The 21782-nt window shown below is 54.8% G+C and overlaps 2 protein-coding genes across 4 annotated transcripts; one reads left to right on the forward strand and one right to left on the reverse strand.

Moving 5' to 3' along the window:
• Positions 1–1493: 1493 nt before the first annotated feature.
• On the forward strand, positions 1494–9042 carry LOC136304514 (uncharacterized). Its single transcript, XM_066208029.1, has 2 exons — positions 1494–1582; positions 2714–9042. The coding sequence occupies exons 1-2, from the start codon at positions 1568–1570 to the stop codon at positions 4439–4441; spliced, it is 1743 nt and encodes a 580-aa protein (XP_066064126.1). The 5' UTR covers positions 1494–1567; the 3' UTR covers positions 4442–9042.
• Positions 9043–10126: 1084 nt separating this feature from the next.
• On the reverse strand, positions 10127–20538 carry LOC136304515 (zinc finger protein 420-like). Of its 3 annotated transcripts, XM_066208032.1 has the most exons (4): positions 20473–20519; positions 16854–17004; positions 16154–16217; positions 10127–12985 (listed from the first exon to the last, which is right to left on the reverse strand). In XM_066208032.1, the coding sequence occupies exon 4, from the start codon at positions 12956–12958 to the stop codon at positions 11378–11380; it is 1581 nt and encodes a 526-aa protein (XP_066064129.1). In that variant the 5' UTR covers positions 12959–12985; positions 16154–16217; positions 16854–17004; positions 20473–20519; the 3' UTR covers positions 10127–11377. The 3 variants fall into 3 exon arrangements, with proteins under 3 accessions (XP_066064129.1, XP_066064127.1, XP_066064128.1); XM_066208030.1 differs by lacking the exons at positions 16154–16217; positions 16854–17004 and having other exon boundaries at positions 20473–20538; XM_066208031.1 differs by lacking the exons at positions 16154–16217; positions 16854–17004 and having other exon boundaries at positions 20434–20523.
• Positions 20539–21782: the final 1244 nt, after the last annotated feature.

Here is a 21782-nt window from a genome sequence, read left to right on the forward strand (position 1 = left end):
ACAAACTTCTCCGCACCTCCCGGCCCGCCTTTCCCAGCCCCGCGTGTTCGCCGGCACCGGCTCCGAGGAAAGCCGTCACTTCTCCTGGCCATAATTAGGAGCATCAGCGCATGGCTTTGATTTCTCCCCAAAAGGGAAAACCCCCCAGGCCCTTGGGCTGAGTGGAGGAGGGGGGAGATTCCTGGCAGAAAACTCCCAAAGTCGTTTTTCCCCAGAGTCGGGAAGAAGAAACCAAAGCCAAGTGAGGCGGGGCCCCCCACCCATGCCGGGGGTTCGGCCCCTTCCCTTTCACCCCCCGGGAACAGCGCCGGGACTGGGGGGGCCCGGGCGGGACTGGGGGGCACAGGGGGGTCCCCAGCACCGGGGGGTCCCTTGGGGGGTCCCGGCTGATAACGGGAGTGGGACAGGAGGGTGTCCCCCCGTCATCACCAGGGATCCCCCCAATTTACCTGGACCCCCCAATCCATGGGACGCCCCCAACTCACCACGGGCCCCCCCCCCCCCCCAAGCCCCCGGCCCGTGTTCTCAACTGGGAATCCGCAAATCCTTTGGAATTCCCACCTGGGAGCCCCAAACTGCCCCCCCGGAACCTCCAAACCACTTGTGACACTGTAATGGAACTGGTGGCACTGGGTTGGGGACACTGGGATGGAACTGGGTTGGTGACACTGGGATGGAAGTGGGTTGGTGACACTGGGATGGAAGTGGGCTGGTGACACTGGGATGGAAGTGGGTTGGTGACACTGGGATGGAACTGGGCTGGTGGCACTGGAATGGAACTGGGCTGGTGGCACTCGGGTGGTGACAGTGGGACAGAACTGGTGGCACTGGGTGGGGACACTGGGATGGAACTGGGTTGGTGACACTGGGATGGAACTGGGTTGGTGACACTGGGCTGGAAGTGGGCTGGTGACACTGGGATGGAAGTGGGTTGGTGACACTGGGATGGAAGTGGGTTGGGGACACTGGGATGGAACTGGGTTGAGGACACTGGGTTGGGGACACTGGGATGGAACTGGGTTAGGGACATTGGGATGGAACTGGGCTGGGGACACTGGGATGGAACTGGGTTGGGGACACTGGGATGGAACTGGGCTGGTGACACTGGGCTGGTGGCACTCGGGTGGTGACAGCGGGACAGAACTGGTGGCACTGGGTTGGGGACACTGGGATGGAACTGGGTTGGGGACACTGGGATGGAACTGGGTTGGGGACACTGGGCTGGTGGCACTCGGGTGGTGACAGTGGGACAGAACTGGTGGCGCTGGGCTGGTGGCACTGGGCTGGAACTGGTGGCACTGCCCCGTCCCCGGTGCCACCTGTGCGGTGTCCCCGCAGTGTCCCCGCAGTGTCCCCGCTCTCGGCCCGCGGTGGCCGCGGTGTCCTGCCGGGGGGGGAGGGGAGGGGATGGGGGAGGAGGGGGAGGGGGCTGTGTCCGGCAGTGACGTCACATCGTCCCATTGCAGCGCGACTTTTCCGGCGTGTCGCCGAGTGCCACTCCGGGCCTGTTCTCCCCCCGCCCCCCCGGGAGTGTCCCCGGAGTGTCCCCGGAGTGTCCCCAGTCGTCATGGATCCCTGGGAGGTGCGAAAATGCCGGCGCGGGGTGGGGGAGGGGACAGGGGGGACACCGGGAGTGGCAGAGGGGATGGGGGGGGGTGGCAGGGGGTCCGAGCAGGGTTGTGGGAGTCCTGGAGGGGTTTTGGGGGATCTCAGGTGGCGTTTGGGGGTCCCAGGTGAGGTTTGGGGGGTCCCAGGTGGAGTTTGGGGGGTCCCAGGTGGGGTTTGGGGGATCCCAGGTGGCGTTTGGGGGATCCCAGGTGGGGTTTGGGGGTCTCAGGTGGGGTTTGGGGGGTCCCAGGTGGGGTTTGGGGGATCCCAGGTGGCGTTTGGGGGATCCCAGGTGGGGTTTGGGGGTCTCAGGTGGGGTTTGGGGGTCCCAGATGGGGTTTGGGGGATCCCAGGTGGGGTTTGGGGGGTCCTGAAGGGGTTTTAGGGGATCCCAGGTGGCGTTTGGGGGTCCCAGGTGGGGTTTGGGGGGTCCCAGGTGGGGTTTGGGGGTCCCAGATGGGGTTTGGGGGTCCTGGAGGGGTTTTGGGGGATCCCAGGTGGCGTTTGGGGGTCGCAGGTGGGGTTTGGGGGGTCCTGGGAGGTTTCGGGGGTCTTGGGGAGGGGTTTTTGGGGGTCCCAGGTGGGGTTTGGGGGGTCCTGGGGGGTTTTGGGGGATCCCAGGTGGGTTTTGGGGGTCCCAGGTGGGGTTTGGGGGTCCCAGGTGGCGTTTGGGGGGTTCTGAAGGGGTTTTAGGGGATCCCAGGTGGCGTTTGGGGGATCCCAAGTGGGGTTTGGGGGGTACTGGAGGGGGTTGGGGGGTCCTGGCGTGGTTTTGAGGGTCACAGGTGGGGTTTGAAGGGTCCTGGAGTGGTTTTGAGGGTCACAGGTGGGGTTTGAAGGGTCCTGGAGGGGTTTTGGACGATCACAGGTGAGGTTTGGAGGGTCTTGGCCAGATTTTGTGGGGTCCCAGGTGCAGTTCGAGGGGTCCCAGGTGTGGTTTAGGGGGCGCCTGGAGGATCGGGGTCAAGGGGGACAGCAGCGGGTGACAGAGGGGACGAGAGAGTGACAAAGGGACAGCTGAGCCCTCCACGAAGGCTTCCAAGGGGTTCCCCAGGAGGCCACAAGTGCCACGAGGTCCCCGCCACCTCCCCTGTCCCCTTCCCAGATGCTGGAGGCGCAGGTGGACGTGGTGGCCACCCTGGGCGAGCTGGTGGCCGCCGTCACCACGCCACGCGGGGACGTGTGGCCGTTCGTGTCCCCGGAGTACCTGCACGCAGCCCTGAGGACGTTCACCTGCACCCTCCAGGACACCCTGAGCCTCCATGAAGTCACTTCCCTGGGTTACCTCGCTGTCACCTCCCTGGGCCACGCCCTGAGCGCACTCGGGGCCACCTCGGGGGCCACCTGGGCCGATGTGAGAGCCACGGTCAGAGCCTGGCGGGAGTCGGTGGACGCGCTGAGGGAGAGCTGGCACCGGGTGGTTGGGGAGGCCTTGGATCTCCCTGGTGCCTTGAAGGGCAAGGCCACCTACAGCTTAACTGACATGGTCATGGATCTGTGTGACAGTATTGCCAGCAGGAGGACAGCTGGGGACAACCTGGTGGACACAACCCAGCAACCCCCGGTGGCCTGCCCCACCAGGACGGGACAGTGGGCCGGGGAGGTCCGGAATCTGCTGGGCCGCTTGACGTCGGCATGTTCCAAAGCCGAGAGCCTCACCTTTGAGCTGCCCGACCGGATCTGGCGCATCGAGTTAATAGCGTGGATGAGAGAGGAGACGTCCCTCGATGTCCTCGAGGACTTGGTGGCCTCGCTGACCAAGGCCAAGCGGCTGTCTAAGGCCAGCGCCCGCCTGGCTACAGATCACCTGCTGCGGGCGGTTGGGGACATCCACGACCTCCTCTTGCGTCCCTATGGCGGCTCCGGTGGCCCCCTTAGCTCCGGTGGCCCCGGTGCGCGCTTGGTGGCCAGACTGTGCCAAAAAGCCATCGAGGACATCCCGAGGTTGCGCCGAGAAGCCGCCGAGGACACCCCGGGGCCGCGCCAAGAACAGCGCAGAGCGCCGTCATGGGGCGAAACAAGTAACGGCAGCTCAACCACAGGAACACCTGAACAGCCTGAGGGTACTCGGGGAAAACCCGAGCCAGGTGCAGTTTGTGACACGGCCAACCATCTCCCAAAACACCCCGATTTATTACCCCCAGGGACACGGTGTGAACTGGCAACGTCCAAATCGGTACGTTTTGTAAAAGACTGTTACCACGAATGGATTCCCGTAAGAGTTCCTGGTACTTCACCACAAAGACAAGACTTTCTAATCATAGGCAAGGGCAGTACGGAAACTGTTGGACTTTCGGTTCTTCCAGCTGTCGTCTCGGCAAATTGTAACGAGGAGCTGAAGGTTTTAGCTCTTGCTCACAAGGCCCCGGTGGTGATTGAACCAAAAACACCAATAGCTGTTGCTATTGCACTGCCAATGAATAGAAATGAGCGAGCTGGATACCGAGAATTACCTTGTGACGGCTTTAACCCGGCGCCTAATGACCGCTGGGTGAAACAAATCACCAAGGAACAGCCGGAGCTGGAGTGCAGTCTGACACACATGGAGTCTGGTGAAACAGTCCAGATCACAGGCGTGCTGGACACGGGGGCGGATGTCACCGCGATTTCTCATGGACATTGGCCGAGCGATTGGAATCTGGGGCCGCCCGAGTGTCTCCTCACGGGGTTTGGAGGAGCTACGGAGTGTAAGCAAAGTAAATCCGAGATTACTGTCACGGGTCCCGAAGGAAAGACAGCAGACATCCGGCCCTACGTGGTGTGGGATAACTCAACAGTGTGGGGGAGAGACGTGATGTTCCAGTGGAGAGCAAAGATGGAATTGGATTCGTAATGGAAACCACAGCGACGCCTGCCACTCATCATTAAGTTACCGTTATTCCGTTATCGTGGAAAACCAATCAGCCTGTTTGCATAGATCTGTGGCCTCTTGAATGCCCTCAAAAAACTAGTGAGGGAACAGCTACAAAAAGGCCACATCAAACCCACACACAGCTCCTGGGATTCCCCGGTGTTTGTCATTCAGAAGAAGACTTCTCTGATTCCTGGAGATTGCTTCATGACTTGAGGAACAAAATGATAGAGGACATGGGGCATTTCCGACCTGGATTTCCTTCTCTCTCAGTGATTCCGAGAGACTGGCCTCTTGTTGTCATCGACTTAACAGATTGTTTTTTCACCATTCCACTGCATCCAGAGGATGCTCCTGGATTTTCCTTTTCGGTTCCAGCCATCAGTAGAGGAGAATCACTGCAAAGGTATCACTGGACGGTTTTACCACAAAGAGATGCAAAGGACCTGCAGCCGGCTCCGACCTCGCCGAACCCGAGAACAGCCCCACGCCCGTTCCCAGTGAACCCGTGAGGGGCCCCTTCAATCCTCCCGTAACTTACCTGGGCTCGTAGCGACCCCCCCGGTGCTGACAGCGGGCTGCCCACTCCGAACAGCAGCCCTCCTGAACGAAACGGGTTTGAACACCGCGGGAATTTCAACAACTTCCTGCAGCGCTACTGCGCATGTGCGGCACGCCCGCCCGCACAGAAAAATGGTGGCTCCCTGCAAAGACCTTCCGTACAATAAAATGGCCGCTCCCTGTGTTTTTCCGTACCCGCTCTTTTCAAGGACAAATCATCCAATGAAAAAGTGACACTCAAATTATTTCTATTTTTGACTCAATGACCCCATGGTCCACAATGTGGGCTTTATTACCCAATCAAAGAAACCACCCAAACACATGAATTGAAGGTGAAGAAGTAGTTGTGTTTGTGCAGGTCCAGGGCCCGGGTGGATTCCAGCGGAGAACGGGAAGCCAAATCAAGCACAGGAACACGCTGACAGCTCCAAGAGCAGAGAAGCAGCACGCAGACGTGAGCTGCACGGAGACTGTAGCTGATGGCAGACATCTTTTGTCCCACGTGCAAGAACTGTCAACCCTGGGGTTTGTGTTCGTGTAAAAGGTGTGGGAATCGTTGGTATCGTAGAGCTCTGTTGGCACAAGCGTGGTGAACATCGTGGTGTGATCTAGAATCCCAAACAAAGCACAAGGCCGTTGGATTTTTCGTTGCAGTGGGTCACGGTGAAGAAAGCAGCCCCCATCTTCCCATTCTTCGGGAGGAATGGAGGAGGGAATTTTTGAGAGAATCAAAAGAGATTCAAATTTGGAGAGTTGAATGCAAACAAAATAATTCAGTGCCTTATATCTGGCCGGTCCCGGGTGAAATTTGTGGATGAACCAAAAAAGGGAACGTGCTGAAAGATGTGCCTGGAAATTAAAAATGAAAAAGGAAGTGCCTTAAATCAAAAAGCATTAAGTTAAATCAGGGATCGTGTTTATATCTTATTTTGTTTGCCTTCATCAATGCAACCTTACCTGTCGATCAACCAAAGACCAACACTTGGGGAGCAGTGGTGTTGTAGAATCCCTTTGTTAGAGAATAGTTTAAGGGAAATCTGGGGTTCAATCAAATGTTACGTTTTTTTGCGTGCTTGCTTTTAGTAATTTACTTGCTTTTAGTAATTTACTTGCTTTTAGTGATGCAAATTTGCCACTCAGTCAACCTAAAACAAACGTCTGGGTGACTTTAGCCAGTGCATCAGGTTCAGATACCGTATGTCTGTCCAATACAACCCAGAAAAGCCATTTCCCACCTGTCTGGTTGGTGTGCCAGTGGATGCTTGGCCAGCTCCAGAGAAAACTGACAGAGCCATTCAAGGTACAATTGCAGGATCATCCACATGGGATTTCTGGTCCCCGGTAGATGCATGGAACTGGTGGGTTCCTCACCTTCCCACGGCATCTCGTGAACCTGAAGTACCGAAGACTTTTGGTTCTGTAAACATGATGTTTTCATGCCAAATTAAACTATACAGGGAAAGATCAATTTTTGGTCAAGGATGTTTGTCCTTACCACTTTCTATAGAAAAATGAGATTAATTGGTGTAATCACACTTCTTTAGTTCAGTCACACATCAGTCCACACGGACATGAGGTACAAATGCAAGTTTAGTTTTAAATAAATAGAGGGTTCTTAAGTGCCTTAGCAAATAAGAGACGAAATCAGTTAGCAAGAAAGAGACCTAAAGTCTAGTTTAAAGTTCAAATGACATTGCCTTCTGCAAGGTTGGTTTAATTCTAATCCTAACAAAAATAATGTAGCCCTGCTGAAACATGCCCAGACAGAACAGACAGGGCTACATGTGCAGAATTTGTGTAAGAAATTGCAAATATTGTCGCACATCAATCTTAGCTTAGGCCAGGCCCAACAAGGCAATACTGGACTCGTGTTTCTACCTGATTGGTAGAAACCAATAGAATAAAATGCGCTGCTTTAAAGCTCAGGGAAGACCAATCACAAATGCCACTGTTGTTGTTGTTTCTGCGGCTGCTACTGATAACACAGTAGATATCTATATGTATATATAAATATATGCACACTGATAAGACTCAGGGGACACAGACTACAGGTGCTGCCGCTGCTGCTGCTTCTGCTTGGGACTCAGAAACTTGTGGGAATGCATTTCCACACCCAAGCAAATGATTCTATTTAAGTAAAAAAGTTTCAGTTTACCTTTGAACTTAGAAGGCAGCCAAGCTGGAAAGTTGTGTGCCCTTCTCATGGACATCAGCCCAGTGCCAGCACAGGGGCACTGGCTGGGCTTTGGAGATGTTTCTCAGGACCTGTGGCTGCTGCTATTGGCAGCAAGGCAAATTGCCCCTCCTTAATCATCCTATACTTGAGAATGAGCTCAGAGGTGCTCAGGCGCTTTTTAATGTGTCCTGGCCAGGGGTCAGAGGCTTCTCCGACACCTGTGCTCGCCTTTTGTTTCTGTATTGTTTGTCATTTTATCGTTTGTAAAATGTTTTATCTTTTGTTAAAACCTTTCTTTGTTAAAACCTTTACGTTACCAAACGCACTTGAAGAGCCGCCTGGCAAATGTTATGAAGCCACTCTGGGAGGTTGCAGGCCGACCCTCAGGCTTGATGCATCTTCATGGGGCTCATTACACGCTGGCCTCATGTGAGAATGTATCAGAAACTTTATGTTCTTGATGTTCTTCGTGAAACTTTCTGTTAGAAGGCTTCCTGCACACTGCTGTGATAAGATGCCACCGCTCCTGCTGGGGACACGGGGACTTCACTGGCTCAGTCTGTGACGACCTCGGCCTCCATGAGGCTGATTAATCGTGCAATAAAGGACTTTGCTTTCACAACTGCCCATCGCCATTGTCTTCAGTGAGGACACCCCGAAAACTCGACACACGATGGCCCCGGTGGCCGAGCGGTGCCAAAGAGCCATCGAGGACATCCCGAGGCTGCTGCGGGCACAGCGACGTCCCGTCATCGGGGTGGTGACGCCACTGGGGACATCGCTGGTGTCACGGATCCTCTCCCCCCTCCCTGCACGGTATTTGAGACAAATTTGGGGAATTTTCCGGGAATTTCGATTGAAACTGTCCCAAATGCTGATGGGAATTCCTGGGCAGACGTCACTGGGGACACTTGGGGACACTCAGGGGACTCACAGGGACATGGGGATAGGGCGTGGATGAGCCCCTTTGGTGCCTTGCAGGACAAGCAGCAGACCCGGGTTAGAAATGACAATATCAATGACAATTCAATATCGCCTTTCGCATTCATGTGTCACCTTTTGCACGTTGTTATTGATGACAAGGATTTTGATACGGTGCAATTTATAATTCCTCTCGGCGGCTTTTCGGCATGACATCATCTCTCAGTTTATGTGTGCACCGTATGGCCGACAGCAATGGCACCGTAATAAATCCATTTTATACCCCAGGCCTTAGCGAAATTAATTAGAGACTGCGCAACGCTGAAATGCTTTTATATTATAACTCTTATAACTGACTTTTGTGTTATAATTAACTTTTCTAGTATAACAAACTTTTACATTATAACCAACTTTTACACCATAACCAGCTCAAGGAATGTCGTTGTCTCAGTTTGAAAGCGAGGTGCGTGCCAGGGAAAGCCGGAGCCTCCCTTGGAATGCGGAATTCAAACCCCCTCCCTCCGAATTGTTAAAATTTATAAAATTAAGGGGTTTTTAGCCAGCATTACGGGGATAGGATAACAGTTCTGGTCTGTATAACCAGGCAAACAAACACCGACCCCAGCATTAATAATAAACAGGAGCAGGAACCCAGGAACAGCTTCCCTGAGCGCGGCACTTTCCCCTTTGGGGCAGTTCCGGGCACAGCCAGCAGGGGCGCTGGTGGCTCCCAGTGGGCGGGGCAGGTGCGATGATCCCCCCGCGGCTGCAGGGGGCGCTGTGGGGCGGGCTCGGGAATGGCGGCTGTGTCCGAGACGGGAAGGGATGGAAGGGATGGATCAGGAACTGCGGAGCTGTGGCTGAAGGGATGGAAGGGATGGATCAGAAACTGCGGAGCTGTGGCTGAGGGGATGGAAGGGATGGATCAGGAACTCTGGAATTGTGGCTGAAGCCACAGAAGGTCTCGGCAGGCAGGGGGTGCGAGCCCACAGCGTAGCCAAAAGCCTCAAAGCAGAGCTGAAGAAGCGGGGTTGGAGGGGCAGGGCTGGCCCAGCTCCAGCAGGACAGGAGGAGGTGAGCTCAGAATTCCTGGGCACACGAGCAGATGGTGGTAGATTTCCCAGGACCAGACTTGGTGGTTACAGTGAACTCCTCCTACAGCAAGGAGCAGCCTGGCCATCGTCTCTCCAAAAGCCGAGAGCAAGAGACAGCCATAGCTGCCCCCAGCCCCCGTCCTTTCCCTGCCCCCAAAACTCACGGTCTCTTCCCCCTCGAGAGAAACTCCCAGAGACAAAAAAAAAATCGTAGCCAGGTGCTACAACTGCTCTCCTTCGGTCCCTTTGTTCTGTACACAGAAGTTAGTTTCAGTACCCGTAACTACCCAATAGTTAATCTTCTAGCAACTCATGGGGAAAAATTCTATAAGTAAAAAAGAAAGAAATCTCATCCCCAACATACGGGCTCCCCACATCCATCCCTAATACGGCCCCACTCCAATGTCAGAGCCAGGTGTCTCCCTCCTCCCAGTAACTCATTTCTCAGGACTGGAAGGTGCCCCAAAACCTCCTCAGTAACCCGATCGCCCCAGGCTCTTCATCCCAACATGCGGCTGTGTCATTGCAGGCCCCATCCCAGCCATCCTACCTCTCCCAAACACAGCCCCGTTCTTGGCGGGGCAGAGCCGCTGCCGGGGCATCGGTGTGTGCAGGGAATCCTTTATCCCTCGTGGGCAGCTCCAAGTTCCCGAGGGAAAAGTCCTGTGTTCTAGGGCTGTCCACCTCCTCAGATTTGTCGTGTTTAATACCCAAGTGCAGCAAGCCCGTGCCCTGTGGCTGAGCGGAGCTGATTGGGAACACCCCGCTCGTCTCCGCCGCTCGAAGCCGCTTCCCCGGCTCCGGCTGCCGCCTCCACCCGGCCCCGGCGCGGTCCCGCGGGGTCACCGCTGGTCCCGCAGCTGGAGGGGTTCGATGGGGCCGCGCCCCGCCCGTCCCTCGCTGCGGCTCCTTCAGTGACACGGGGCGGCCGAGACCCCTCGGTGCTGCCCCGACCAGCCCTCGGTTCTGCTCTTTTACTGCCGGGGAGTGGCCACTGCCGGTGTGGGTTTTTGTTATTTTTTTATTCTATTCTCTACTGCCGCCGCTTCTCGCCGCTCTTGGTTCAGTTCTTCCGTGACACGGGCGACGCAGAACCCTTGGTGTGGTTCTTTTCTTGTATTTTATTCTATTCTCTGTGTTCAGTTCTATTCACACCTTGCACCCGCCTGGGGTCCCCAAAGCCCTCAGCAAGCCCCAAGGCCCTCCCAGGAACCCTCAACTCCCTCAAACCCAGCATCCCCCACAGCCCCTGCAAGTCCCCCCATGGCACCGGCCATGGCCATGTCCCCACATGCCACTGGCCATGTCCCACCATGTCCTCACCCATGGCTGTCTCCCCACCGTGTTTCCATCCCTGTCATTGTCCCCCACGTCTCCATCTGTGCCCGTGTTCCCCCCGTGTCCCCACGAATGGCCATGTCCATGCCCATGTGTCCATGTGTCCATGTGTCCATGTGTCCATGTGTCCATCCACATGTCACTCTCAATATCTATGTCCCACCATGTCGACGTCCCCCCATCATCCCAACCACGTCTCAGTTCAATGTCTCTGTTTTTACCCCACTGTTGGATATTTTAAACGGATGAAGAGAAATGAAAAGCAAATCAAGGCCAAAAGAAAAGGATTTCCCTGTCCATGCCGGCTGAGGATCCACGTGCTTGGCTGGGAGGGAAGAACCATTTTTGGAGGGGTTCCCACCCCACTGTCTCCAAAATCTTGGTCTTGGCCCCACATCATCACCATGTGGCTGCACAAGATGCCCTTGGGCAACAGGAAATCAAAATTATGGAATCCCTGAGGTTGGAAAAGATCTCCAAGACCATCCAGTATTCCTTGATGCCCCCAGAAGACAGGATTGAACACAAAAGATTTTCTGGGGTTGAAAGTCAACAAATCCGCTCTCCCCAAGGAATTCCCAGTGTCGGTCCGTGTCCCGATGCATGTTCCTGCCCCTGCATCCATCAAGGTGCCCATGAAGAGACAGGAAGATGTGGATGCCCCCCAGCCAGGTGTCTTCCCAACACGGATCACCAGGACCACGGATCACCAGGGCTCTGCCCAACAGGGGTCACTGGGGATCATCCAACGCCGATCCTCCCATGGGGGATGGAGCTGGAGCAGCGCACGAAGCTCTTCCCGCGCTCGGGGCACTCGCAGGGCTTCCCTTAGTGCTGCCTCCGTTGGTGTTGGGTCAAGTGAGAGCTACTGGAGAAGCTCTTCCCACACTCAGGACACTCGAAGGGCCTCTCCCCGGTGTGGATGCGCCGGTGGACAGTGAGGTCAGGGTTGCGCTTGAAGCCCTTCCCGCAGTCGGGGCAGCGGAAGGGCCTCTCATCCGTGTGAAGCCGCTGATGTACGAGGAGAGCGGAGCTCATCTTAAACCTCTTCCCACACTCGGGACACTCGTAGGGCCTCTCCCCGGTGTGGACGCGCTGGTGGACAATGAGGTGTGTGTTGCGCTTGAAGCCCTTCCCGCAGTCGGGGCAGCGGAAGGGCCTCTCCTCCGTGTGAACCCGCTGATGGACGAGGAGAGTGCAGCTCATCTTAAACTTCTTCTCACACTGAGGACACTCGAAGGGCCTCTCCCCGGTGTGGACGCGTCGGTGGACACTGAGGTGTGAGTTTTGCTTGAAGCCCTTCCCGCAGTCGGGGCAGCGGAAGGGCTTCTCATCCGTGTGAATCCGCTGATGGACGAGGAGCCTGGAGCTGGTCTGAAACCTCTTCCCACACTCGGGACACTCGTAGGGCCTCTCCGTGCTGTGGATGCGCCGGTGGACACTGAGGTGTGTGTTGCGCTTGAAGCCCTTCCCGCAGTCGGGGCAGCGGAAGGGCCTCTCCTCTCGGTGAATCCGCTGATGTACGAGGAGAGTGGAGCTGGTCTGAAAACTCTTCCCACACTCGGGACACTCGTAGGGCCTCTCCCTGGTGTGGACGCGCTGGTGTTTTATCAGGCTGGAGCTCCATCCAAAGCTCTTCCCACATTCCAAGCAGGTGTAGGGCCGATCCCCGGTGTGGATCACCTGGTGCTGAATGAGATTCGAGCTGCCTCTGAAGCTCTTCCCACACTCCACACACTCGTAGGGCTTTTCCCCACTGTGGGTCCTCTGGTGTTGCATAAGATTGCTCTTTAGGTAGAAGCTCTTCCCACATTCCCCACACTCGTGGGATCTTTCCCCACTGTGGATCACCCGGTGCCGGTGGAGATCAGAGACATCTCTGAAGCTCTTCCCACATTCCCCACACTCGTAGGGTTTTTCCCCAGTGTGGATCACCCGGTGCCGGAGGAGATCAGAGCTGGATCTGAAGCTCTTCCCACATTCCCCACACTTGTAGGGCCGTTCCCCAGTGTGGATCAGCTGGTGCTGGATCACGTGGGACCTGTGCCTGAAGCTCTTCCCACATTCCCCACACTCGTAGGGTCTTTCCCCAGTGTGGATCCTCTGGTGCTGGATCACGTGGGACCTGTGCCTGAAGCTCTTCCCACACTTCCCACACTCGTAGGGCCGTTCCCCAGTGTGGATCCTCTGGTGTCGGATCAGGCTGGAGTTGTAGCTGAAACCCTTCCCACATTCCAGGCACTTGTGGGGCTTCTCCCCTCCATGAGGCTTCTCCACCAGCTCTGAGCTCCGGCTGGATCTCCAGCCGCCCTCTTGGCACAGGGCGGGTCTTTCCTCCTCGCAGCTCCCTGGGCTGGGTGTGCAGCCCCTCCTCCTGCGGGATCTCCGGGGCTTTTCCTCCTTCTCCATCTGGGCACTCCTTGGGAATGACAAATCCTGGTTTGGGGAGAAAACAAGAGGAGAGCACCTTAGGCTGGGGGTTCCTCCTTGCCCAAGTTATTCTCAAAAAGTCCGTGGGTACCCTGTGTCTGTAAGAACCTCCAAAACACCAAGATTCAGCCTACAAGTCCTCCAAACATCAACACACAGATCAAAAATTCCCCACACATCGAGACTCAGACAAAATTTCATCTACAATACAAAGATTCAGCCCCTCGCAAAACCTCCCCCGCCCACCTCCCCAAATTCCCCTCGCGAGGGCGCTGGGGCCGAGGGCGGGGCGCACGTGGGGTCCAGGGGGGCACCGCTGGGACCTGCGGGTCCGCCTGGCAACTGGTGAGTCATCAGCGCCGCGCGCTCCCATTGGCGGAGCCTGCCCGAGGGGTGGGGCTGCAGCAACGGGGGACACCCTGCTCCAGGGGGGATGTCCCGCAAACGGGGAACCCCCATGAAAGGGAGAAGAGGAAAGTGTCTTTACAAACAGATGCTGCGAATCTGCTTGGGGATAGGGCCAGGCACTCGGACATATGGAAGGGACAGAAGAAGGCATCACTTCCAGAAAATGTTATTAACTGACCACACAGACTGCTGCTCAGCCAAGGTCCTGCTAAATTCATCAACTTCGACAAGAAGAACAAAGAACGAACCAAGCTGTGACTATCGTTACCTATACAGAAGTGGGGTGAATGTTGAGGAGGGGATGATCAGGAGACAGATCAGCAGTGAGAGATCAGGGGGGTCTGTGAAGAGTCGGCAGGGAGAGAGCACTGAAAATCTCATCAGTGAGGACACTGGGATCTTCAGGGAGTGAACATGGCAGGGCACCCATGGAGGGTGGAAAAGGGAAAGCCAGGAAGGCGTCCTGGCAAAAGGGATGACGATCGCAAAATAACTCTGAAGGGTCCCTTTGGGAGAATGCGGAGGTAGTTTGCCCAGAGTTTTACCTTTCATGTTTTTCAGATTCTGCGCTGCATAGGGGTGTAGTTCTGAGCCTCAGATTAAGTGCTGCTAAGCTCTCATCACAGAGTAGGTACACAAAACAAATCCTTCTCCTGCTGAAGACCAAGGACAACAAGCACAACTTTCAAGCCCAAATGCATAAAACACGGTGGACTAAAGAGACAAACGAGGAGCACGACACCGCACGACCTGAGGCTGTGGTTGGACAACTGGGCTCCAATATGCAAATGGCCCAAACTTAACAAAATTTAGGACCTTGTGACCAGTCGTCCATTTTGTGACCATTCTACGTCCCCCTGGAGTGTAGCCCTGGTCAGGCTCCTGCCCTGCCCAAGGTGTACCCTAAAGAGCTTTCAATAAAAATCGACTTTATTCTCTAGCTCTGTGCAGTCCCTGTTACAGGTCAGCCTTCCCAAGGCATCGTTCTCCCAGAGGTAATTAAGGACATGGACACCCAGAGGGGCAATAAGGGAGGTCGAGAAGGGATTTAGACAACAGGGGATGGATGGCGTTGGTGTGCTGGGAAGGGTTAGGGAGGAGTGTGAAGGAATTTGGTCAAGGCAAGAAGCAGCAGGAGGAATCTCTGTGGTCAGAAAAAGGAGGATGGAAAAGAGGAGGAAGAGAGAAATACTGAGGACCGGGACGTTTTCCAGCAGGGTCTTATCCTCAAACTTGGCCAGCTGCTGCAGATCCTTTGTGCCCCCGGTTTCCAGGAGAGGAAAACAAGGAGGTCAGGATCCCAGGGGGTTTCTCCGTGCTGGGGGGCGGCAGCAGCGGGCGCAGAGGTGCGGCACCGGGAGCACGGGCTGGGGGGCCTGTGGGGAGCTGTGGGGCAGCCGGGGCTCAGCAGGAAGGAAGGAACAGCCGGGAAATGTGGAAGGATCGAGATTCTCCTTTAAGGATTTTGTTTGGGTCTCTGGAGAAAGGAATGACTCTGCAGAAAGCTCAGCAGCGGTCAGAGGAGGAGCACCCACAGGCACTCAGGGGGGCTGCAGGAGCGGCACAAGAAGCCCCTGGAGCACTTGGGCACAAAGGCACAGCAGGTGAAGGCAAGAAGGGAGGAGGAAAAGGCCAAGCTGGAGGCAAAGGCCATGGCAGAGTTTCTACAGCCCCTGAGGGATGAACCCCAGCGCCCAAGGGGGCCCCAGCACCGAGGGGACGGGCTCGGCCACAAGCACCTGGCACAGGCATTGCCCTCCTCGGCGGGGGAGAGCCCACCCAAACAGCCCCTGGCAAGGAAGCAGGGTTCCATCTGCAGGCCACAAGGACACTGCAGGCACACACAGCAGCACCCTCAGCAGGAGCAAGTCCACCCCTGCATGGACATGGATTCCTGGGGCTGCCAGAGCTCCCATTCCACCAGGGACCCACCACACTGCAGCCCTTGACAACATTCAGGCTGGGGCTGCATCCACACGAGGCCTTTCCTCACACACACAGGGGCCTCTCCATCCACTCTGGATCTTAGACCTAAGGGGGGAAAATCCCAAAAATGTCTTTGATTATTCGGGGGACAAGTGGGAAAGATGAGCAGATGTGTTTTAGTCAACGACTATCAGCAGCTGTGGGGGATGGGTTTGAAATGCAGAAATTGTTATTTGCTCCTAATTGTGACTGTAATTTACTGGGGAGGGATTTGATGGCTATTTTGGAAATGCAAATTAATACTGTAAAAGGTGAAACACAGGCCAGTTCTCTTGTACCTTTGTGTCAAATGTCTGGCAAGGCCTGTGCTGAAGTGAACCCACAAGTGTGGGCAGCGCCAGGGAAAGAGGGAAAATCAGACACCCAGCCTCTCCAAACGACTCTGCAGCAACCAGGACAAGTGGTGTCTAAAAGCAATCCCCTGTTCCAGGGAGGGAAGGAAGGGCTTACAGCCTTGCTGGGGGTTGGGTTTGTTCCTTCTTTCTCTAAAGAATTTTTTCCCCACAAGTTACCAAGGAGACCAAGTGCTGGATACTTGAGAGTACTTAACGGAAACAAAGAGGTGGACAAAGGTGGAAGGGGGAGATAACGCAGGTAGAAGACGGAGCTTGAGGCAGCTGCCGGCTTTTCTTTTTCCAGCGTTCGGGTGAAACATTAATTTTGAAGAGTTAAAGATTTTAGTTAAACCAGATATTGCTGAAGTAAGACAGATAGACTTCCCTTTTGATAAGCAGAAGCCGGATTTAAGGAACTGATAAATCACGAGGCCTGTCAACTTACGTTTGTGTATTCTGACTAATCAATAGGCTTCAAGAAGGACAATGAATTCATAAATCAGATACTCCTGGGAAAACAGGATTCAGTTGTCACACAACACTAAAAGGTTAAAAAGTCAAAGCGAAGAAGACTCACTCACTTCATCATTCTGAGACCCTGCCCCATAAAAAAGACCACTGACCCATTTCAAAGAACAAACCACGCATGCTTAATAGCTTTTGGCTAATTACCATACGAAGCGGGGAATGGGATGAACTAAAGTCATGAATATACATTTGTGTTTTGCGTATTCAATCCTTCTGTACATAAAAAGACCCTGTGATCTTCTGTAGGGGCGCGTGTGTTTGGGAGCTATCCCGCACGCTGCCCGGCGTCGTCATTAAACGTACACTTCCTAACTTTAAACCGTTAGAGAGTCTTTTGTCCGTCATAGTTGGATATCGGCATTAGGGCGATATTCATATTTTTTTAATAATTCAGTTCTTGGTACTGTTTTCGTTTGTTATTAATGCTGCAGTTGTTTGGTGGGGGGTTTTTTGTGTCTGTTTCCTTTGTAATACATACTAGTAAAGAACTGCTATTCCTGTTTCCCGAATCTTTGCCTAAGAGCCTCTGATTGTAATTTATAATTGAAAAAGAATAAAAGGGGGCGGGGTTTACACTCTCCATCCCAAAGGAAACTGCAGTTGGTTTTTTTTATTACCTGGCAGATACCTGTCTTCCCAAACCAAGACAAGCCTGTTATCCAGCCCCTGTTCAAGGCAGGGCTTTGGGAGCCAGGCATCTCTCCCTAGAATGCTCCTCCTATGCTGCCAACCAAGAAATCAGATGGAATCCACAGAATGGTGCAGGACCTAAGAAGAAGAAATGAGATGATCAAACCCAGGCACCCCACAGTCTCAGATCCTTACACCAGCTGGAACCAGGTTCCCTCCTCACACTGCTGCCATTCAGGACTTGATGTCAAAGATGATTTCTGGGGATGCCCACTGACACGGGATGCTGAACAGGATTTGGCCTTTGAGCGGGAACAAGAGGGAGAAGGGAAAATGGGAAAGACATGGACGGTCCTTCTGCAGGGATGCACAGAAGCACCAGCCCTATTTGGGCAAGCCTTGCAGAAAATATCAAAAGAATTTACCTCACCCCAAGAGACTGGGGTAATGCAGGATGAGGATGACTCGCTCCAGTCAGGAGGACACGAAGTGGCAGAAGAAGCCTCTGTGGAATGGCTCCATTTTCAGGGTAAAAAGAAACTTTGAGTATGTGAAAAAAACCCGCAAATGGTGGAGAAAAAATTTAAATATTTGGGACATATTTTGATAGAAGGTTTGTGGTGAATTGACCAAGGGAGGGTCCAGGGAATCTCAGAAGTAACGTTACCCAGGACTAAAAAGGAGCTGGGACAAGCATTAATGGGACCTGGATTGAGGATTCTCTGTTCTAGCCAGAACATTGTGTGACTTTGTAACCCCAGACAGCCTCAAAGTTGCGGTATAGACATGAGAAAGAGAATAAAACATGAGACATAAAGAAACAAAATGATGGATGCCCCAGCCATGGCTCTCCCAGACTCCCCAAAGGAATCGGAATTGTCTGTGGATGTCAAACAGGCCACGACTGACCCCGCACTGAAGGCACCGGAGCAGCAGCCAGGGCTCCACAGCGGGGGAAGCCCCTGTGCCTGCCCACAGATCCTCTGCTGGAATCGTCTGCCTGGGCACCTCCTGGGGCATCTCCACACACTGGGGGCCAAGCCTTGCTGCCACTGCTGGAGCTTCAGTGGTTTCTGTGCCTGCACTCGCCACAGGGCTGGGGAAGACAACGGGAGAATTCCACTCTGGCTCTCAATCACACTCACACACTGGGCTGGAAGGGATTACATTGTGGGAAAACATACCGGCTTTAAATTTAGGGGGTTTTGAATTTCTCTACTCAGGCTTGGTTTGCCTTTGCCCTGGGGAAAGGAATTTTAGAAGATTTTTTTTAAAGGGATGTTACACCACTCAACAGAGATGAGTTTAACATCTCAACAGACTGGGAATAGCCCAAAAGACACCCACAGAGATAACGACCAGCAACAAAACATCAACGACCATCAGCAAACAGCAACCAACATCTACCCCAGACACTGCCCCTGGAATAGCTGGAGACACCTGGTCTGGAAAAGGCTGGTAAGGAAATCCAGGAGTGCCGACCTAATTAACAGCAGAGGCAAAGAAATCCGGCTCCAGTAGGAAACCAAATACTCAGAACTTCACAGTTTGGAAGCAATGAACATAAATCCAATGGATTTCTATGGGTTCAGACTGTTTAAAGTTTAGGGAAAGTCCAGTAAACCTCACGTGTCATGGAATGATTTTCTCTGCAAACCCGGGCTGTGTGTGGATGAAATGATTTCTGTTGCACATCCTGGCTATGATCAAGTAATGCCTTGACTCTCTAACACTGAAGATACTGTTGGAGAATGTTTGTATTTCCCGCAGTTTCAGTGACAAGATTACATTATTGGAAAAATCTTCCGTAATAACCATACTTATATATTGTCAGTTAGGATTGGGCCAGGGGTGTGAGAATCAATTTTTAGTTTTAGGAAAAGAAGTAGAAAAAACTTGATTGCTGTGCAATGTTTCTGGGTATGTCTGTGTGCGCGGCTCTTAAAGATGGAAAAATTTTGGTAGGGGTTTTTCGGTGTCCACCTTTCGGTTGCATTTTGCAAAACTAGAAGAGCTTTGAAGGTGACCCTTTTCCCATAAACAGTTAAAAGAATGTTGTTAGAAACAAATAAAGAAAAGACAGACTCTGGGGGGACCACACGTGAGTCATCCAAAGGCTGCTCTGCAAGAGAAGCTTCCTTCCAGGCAGCCAGGAGAGGAGCTTTAGAAATGCAAATTAACACTGCTGGGGAAAAGTGTGGACAATGCACCAGGCTCTTCTTGCCCGGGGGAGGAATTGGGCTCATTCCCTCTGTCCCTCACCCCAAGCTCTGCCTGCTGGCACAGATGGAATTGGCACAGCCAAAGGCAGAGCCCACAGTGAGGAGATCTGACTCTGCAACACAAATTGCTTCAGCTGCAAAGGGAAACAGCAAATGGAGAATGTTGTGAAAACTTCACTAAAAGAAGTGGGGGGGAATCATCCCTCTCCCCACTCCAACATGTGCTCTCACTGTCTGTGTCACACAGGGAGCATTAGACCACTGGGGTGTTTGTGCTACCACAAGTTCAGAGAAATCACTTGGGAATCCAAGTGTGTGAGGATTTAATCAGAGAAAAGAGATCAATTGATGCAGCCCTGGCTGGAGGGAGCACCCAAAAATGGGAAAAGATGAACGGCCATCAGAACAAATCCTGCAACACCACGGACCAGCCCCAGTGATCCCGAACCAATTCAGATCAGGGGCCAGAGAACCCACTGATCATTTCAATGGCAGAATTAGATTACAAGACGTCCACAAAATAATAACCAACCAGACAGATCCAGCTCCTCAGCCTGGCCCACCAATCCACTCAAACGAAGAATGCAACATCTCACCGTGGGATGGGATCAGATTATCCATTAGCAGAAGGAGGAGGACAGGGTGGAAAATTAAAATGACTCAAGCTGCTGTTGGAAAAGAGATGACAACAGAAAAGTGGTGAAACAGGTAACAAAGGAACCACCAGTTTCAGAAAATGTTACTGACACGGACTGCTGCTCAGCCAGGGTCCTGCGAAATTCCTGAACGTGGAGAAGAACAAAGAGTGAACAGAGCCACGAGTATCGGATGTTCTACAAAAGGGGGTGCACATTAACGAGGACATGCAGGAGGCGGATCGGGAACTCGGAACCTTCCAAGGACCTTCGCCACTGGGCAAAGGGACAGGGAGATGCAGAAGGGAAAATCAGGATAAAAAGGAGCCCGCGGACAACAACTGGAGAGACCCCGCGGCAAACGCCGCACGGCCTCTCCCTTTGTTCGGGAATAAAGTCACTTTTACAGGACTCCTCGGTCTCCTCCGGGGACACAAACCTCTGGCCACGGGAATTTTCCCGCACAGCCCCGGGGACAGGGCGGCCACCTCCGTCCTCCCCGCAGGAAGCGGGACGAGGCAGCGCTGCTCCGGCACCGGCTCCTGCCGAGGCAGCGGCGGGAAGGAGACCGCGGGCAGCCGCTCCCGCAGCGCCCTCAGGCCACGGGGAACACGGCGCCGACACGGCACAAGGAACCCGCCAGAGCCCCCTGCCGCCCCCTCCGCCCGCAGCCGGCCCCGAGCCCCGGCAGAACCGAGCGCGGCTCCCACCCGCGCTGGGGCCGCCTCCGAGCTCCGCCGCCGCCTCACCGGGCTCCGGCCGCTGCCGCCGCTCCCGGGCCCGCACACACGCTCCGCCAATGGCGCCTCTGCCGAGCCACGCCCGCCCGGGGGGCGGCCCCAGGGCCGGGCTTGGCCCCGCTCGGCCCAATCGGCGCGTGAGAATTTTGTGTGACGGCATAATCCACCAATGGAAGCGCGTCAAGGGCGGGCTCTGCACACGGCCCACCCCCGCCCCGCGCTCTCAGGCCCCGCCCCCGGGCTGTGTGAGGGGAAAGCCGCAGATGAGGAACAGCGCTGGGACGGGCCCGGGCCCGAGTCGGGATTGAGCTGGAAACACAAACAAACTTCTCCGCACCTCCCGGCCCGCCTTTCCCAGCCCGGCGTGTTCCCGGGACCGGCTCCGAGGAAAGCCGTCACTTCTCCTGGCCATAATTAGGAGCATCAGCGCATGGCTTTGATTTCCCCCCAAAAGGGAAAACCCCCCAGGCCCTTGGGCTGAGTGGAGGAGGGGGGAGATTTCTGGCAGAAAACTCCCAAAGTGGTTTTTCCCCAGAGTCGGGAAGAAGAAACCAAAGCCAAGTGAGGCGGGGCCCCCCACCCATGCCGGGGGTTCGGCCCCTTCCCTTTCACCCCCCGGGAACAGCGCCGGGACTGGGGGGGCCCGGGCGGGACTGGGGGGCACAGGGGGGTCCCCAGCACCGGGGGGTCCCTTGGGGGGTCCCGGCTGATAACGGGAGTGGGACAGGAGGGTGTCCCCCCGTCATCACCAGGGATCCCCCCAATTTACCTGGACCCCCCAATCCATGGGACGCCCCCAACTCACCACGGGCCCCCCCCCCCCCCCAAGCCCCCGGCCCCTGTTCTCAACTGGGAATCCGCAAATCCTTTGGAATTCCCACCTGGGAGCCCCAAACTGCCCCCCCGGAACCTCCAAACCACTTGTGACACTGTAATGGAACTGGTGGCACTGGGTTGGGGACACTGGGATGGAACTGGGTTGGTGACACTGGGATGGAACTGGGCTGGTGGCACTCGGGTGGTGACAGTGGGACAGAACTGGTGGCGCTGGGTTGGTGACACTGGGATGGAACTGGGTTGGGGACACTGGGATGGAACTGGGTTGAGGACACTGGGTTGGGGACACTGGGATGGAACTGGGTTAGGGACATTGGGATGGAACTGGGCTGGGGACACTGGGATGGAACTGGGTTGGGGACACTGGGATGGAACTGGGCTGGTGACACTGGGCTGGTGGCACTCGGGTGGTGACAGCGGGACAGAACTGGTGGCACTGGGTTGGGGACACTTGGATGGAACTGGGTTGAGGACACTGGGAT

Source organism: Chamaea fasciata, unplaced genomic scaffold (assembly GCF_029207755.1).
Source record: "Chamaea fasciata isolate MVZ Bird 193981 ecotype frontalis unplaced genomic scaffold, bChaFas1.0.hap1 SCAF_104, whole genome shotgun sequence".
Classification (NCBI taxonomy): Eukaryota; Metazoa; Chordata; class Aves; order Passeriformes; family Sylviidae; genus Chamaea; species Chamaea fasciata.

What these genes read in the sequence shown, in the direction of transcription:
- LOC136304515 (XM_066208030.1), bottom strand. Translation starts at nt 12,958, where the DNA reads ATGGAGAAGGAGGAAAAGCCCCGGAGATCCCGCAGGAGGAGGGGCTGC.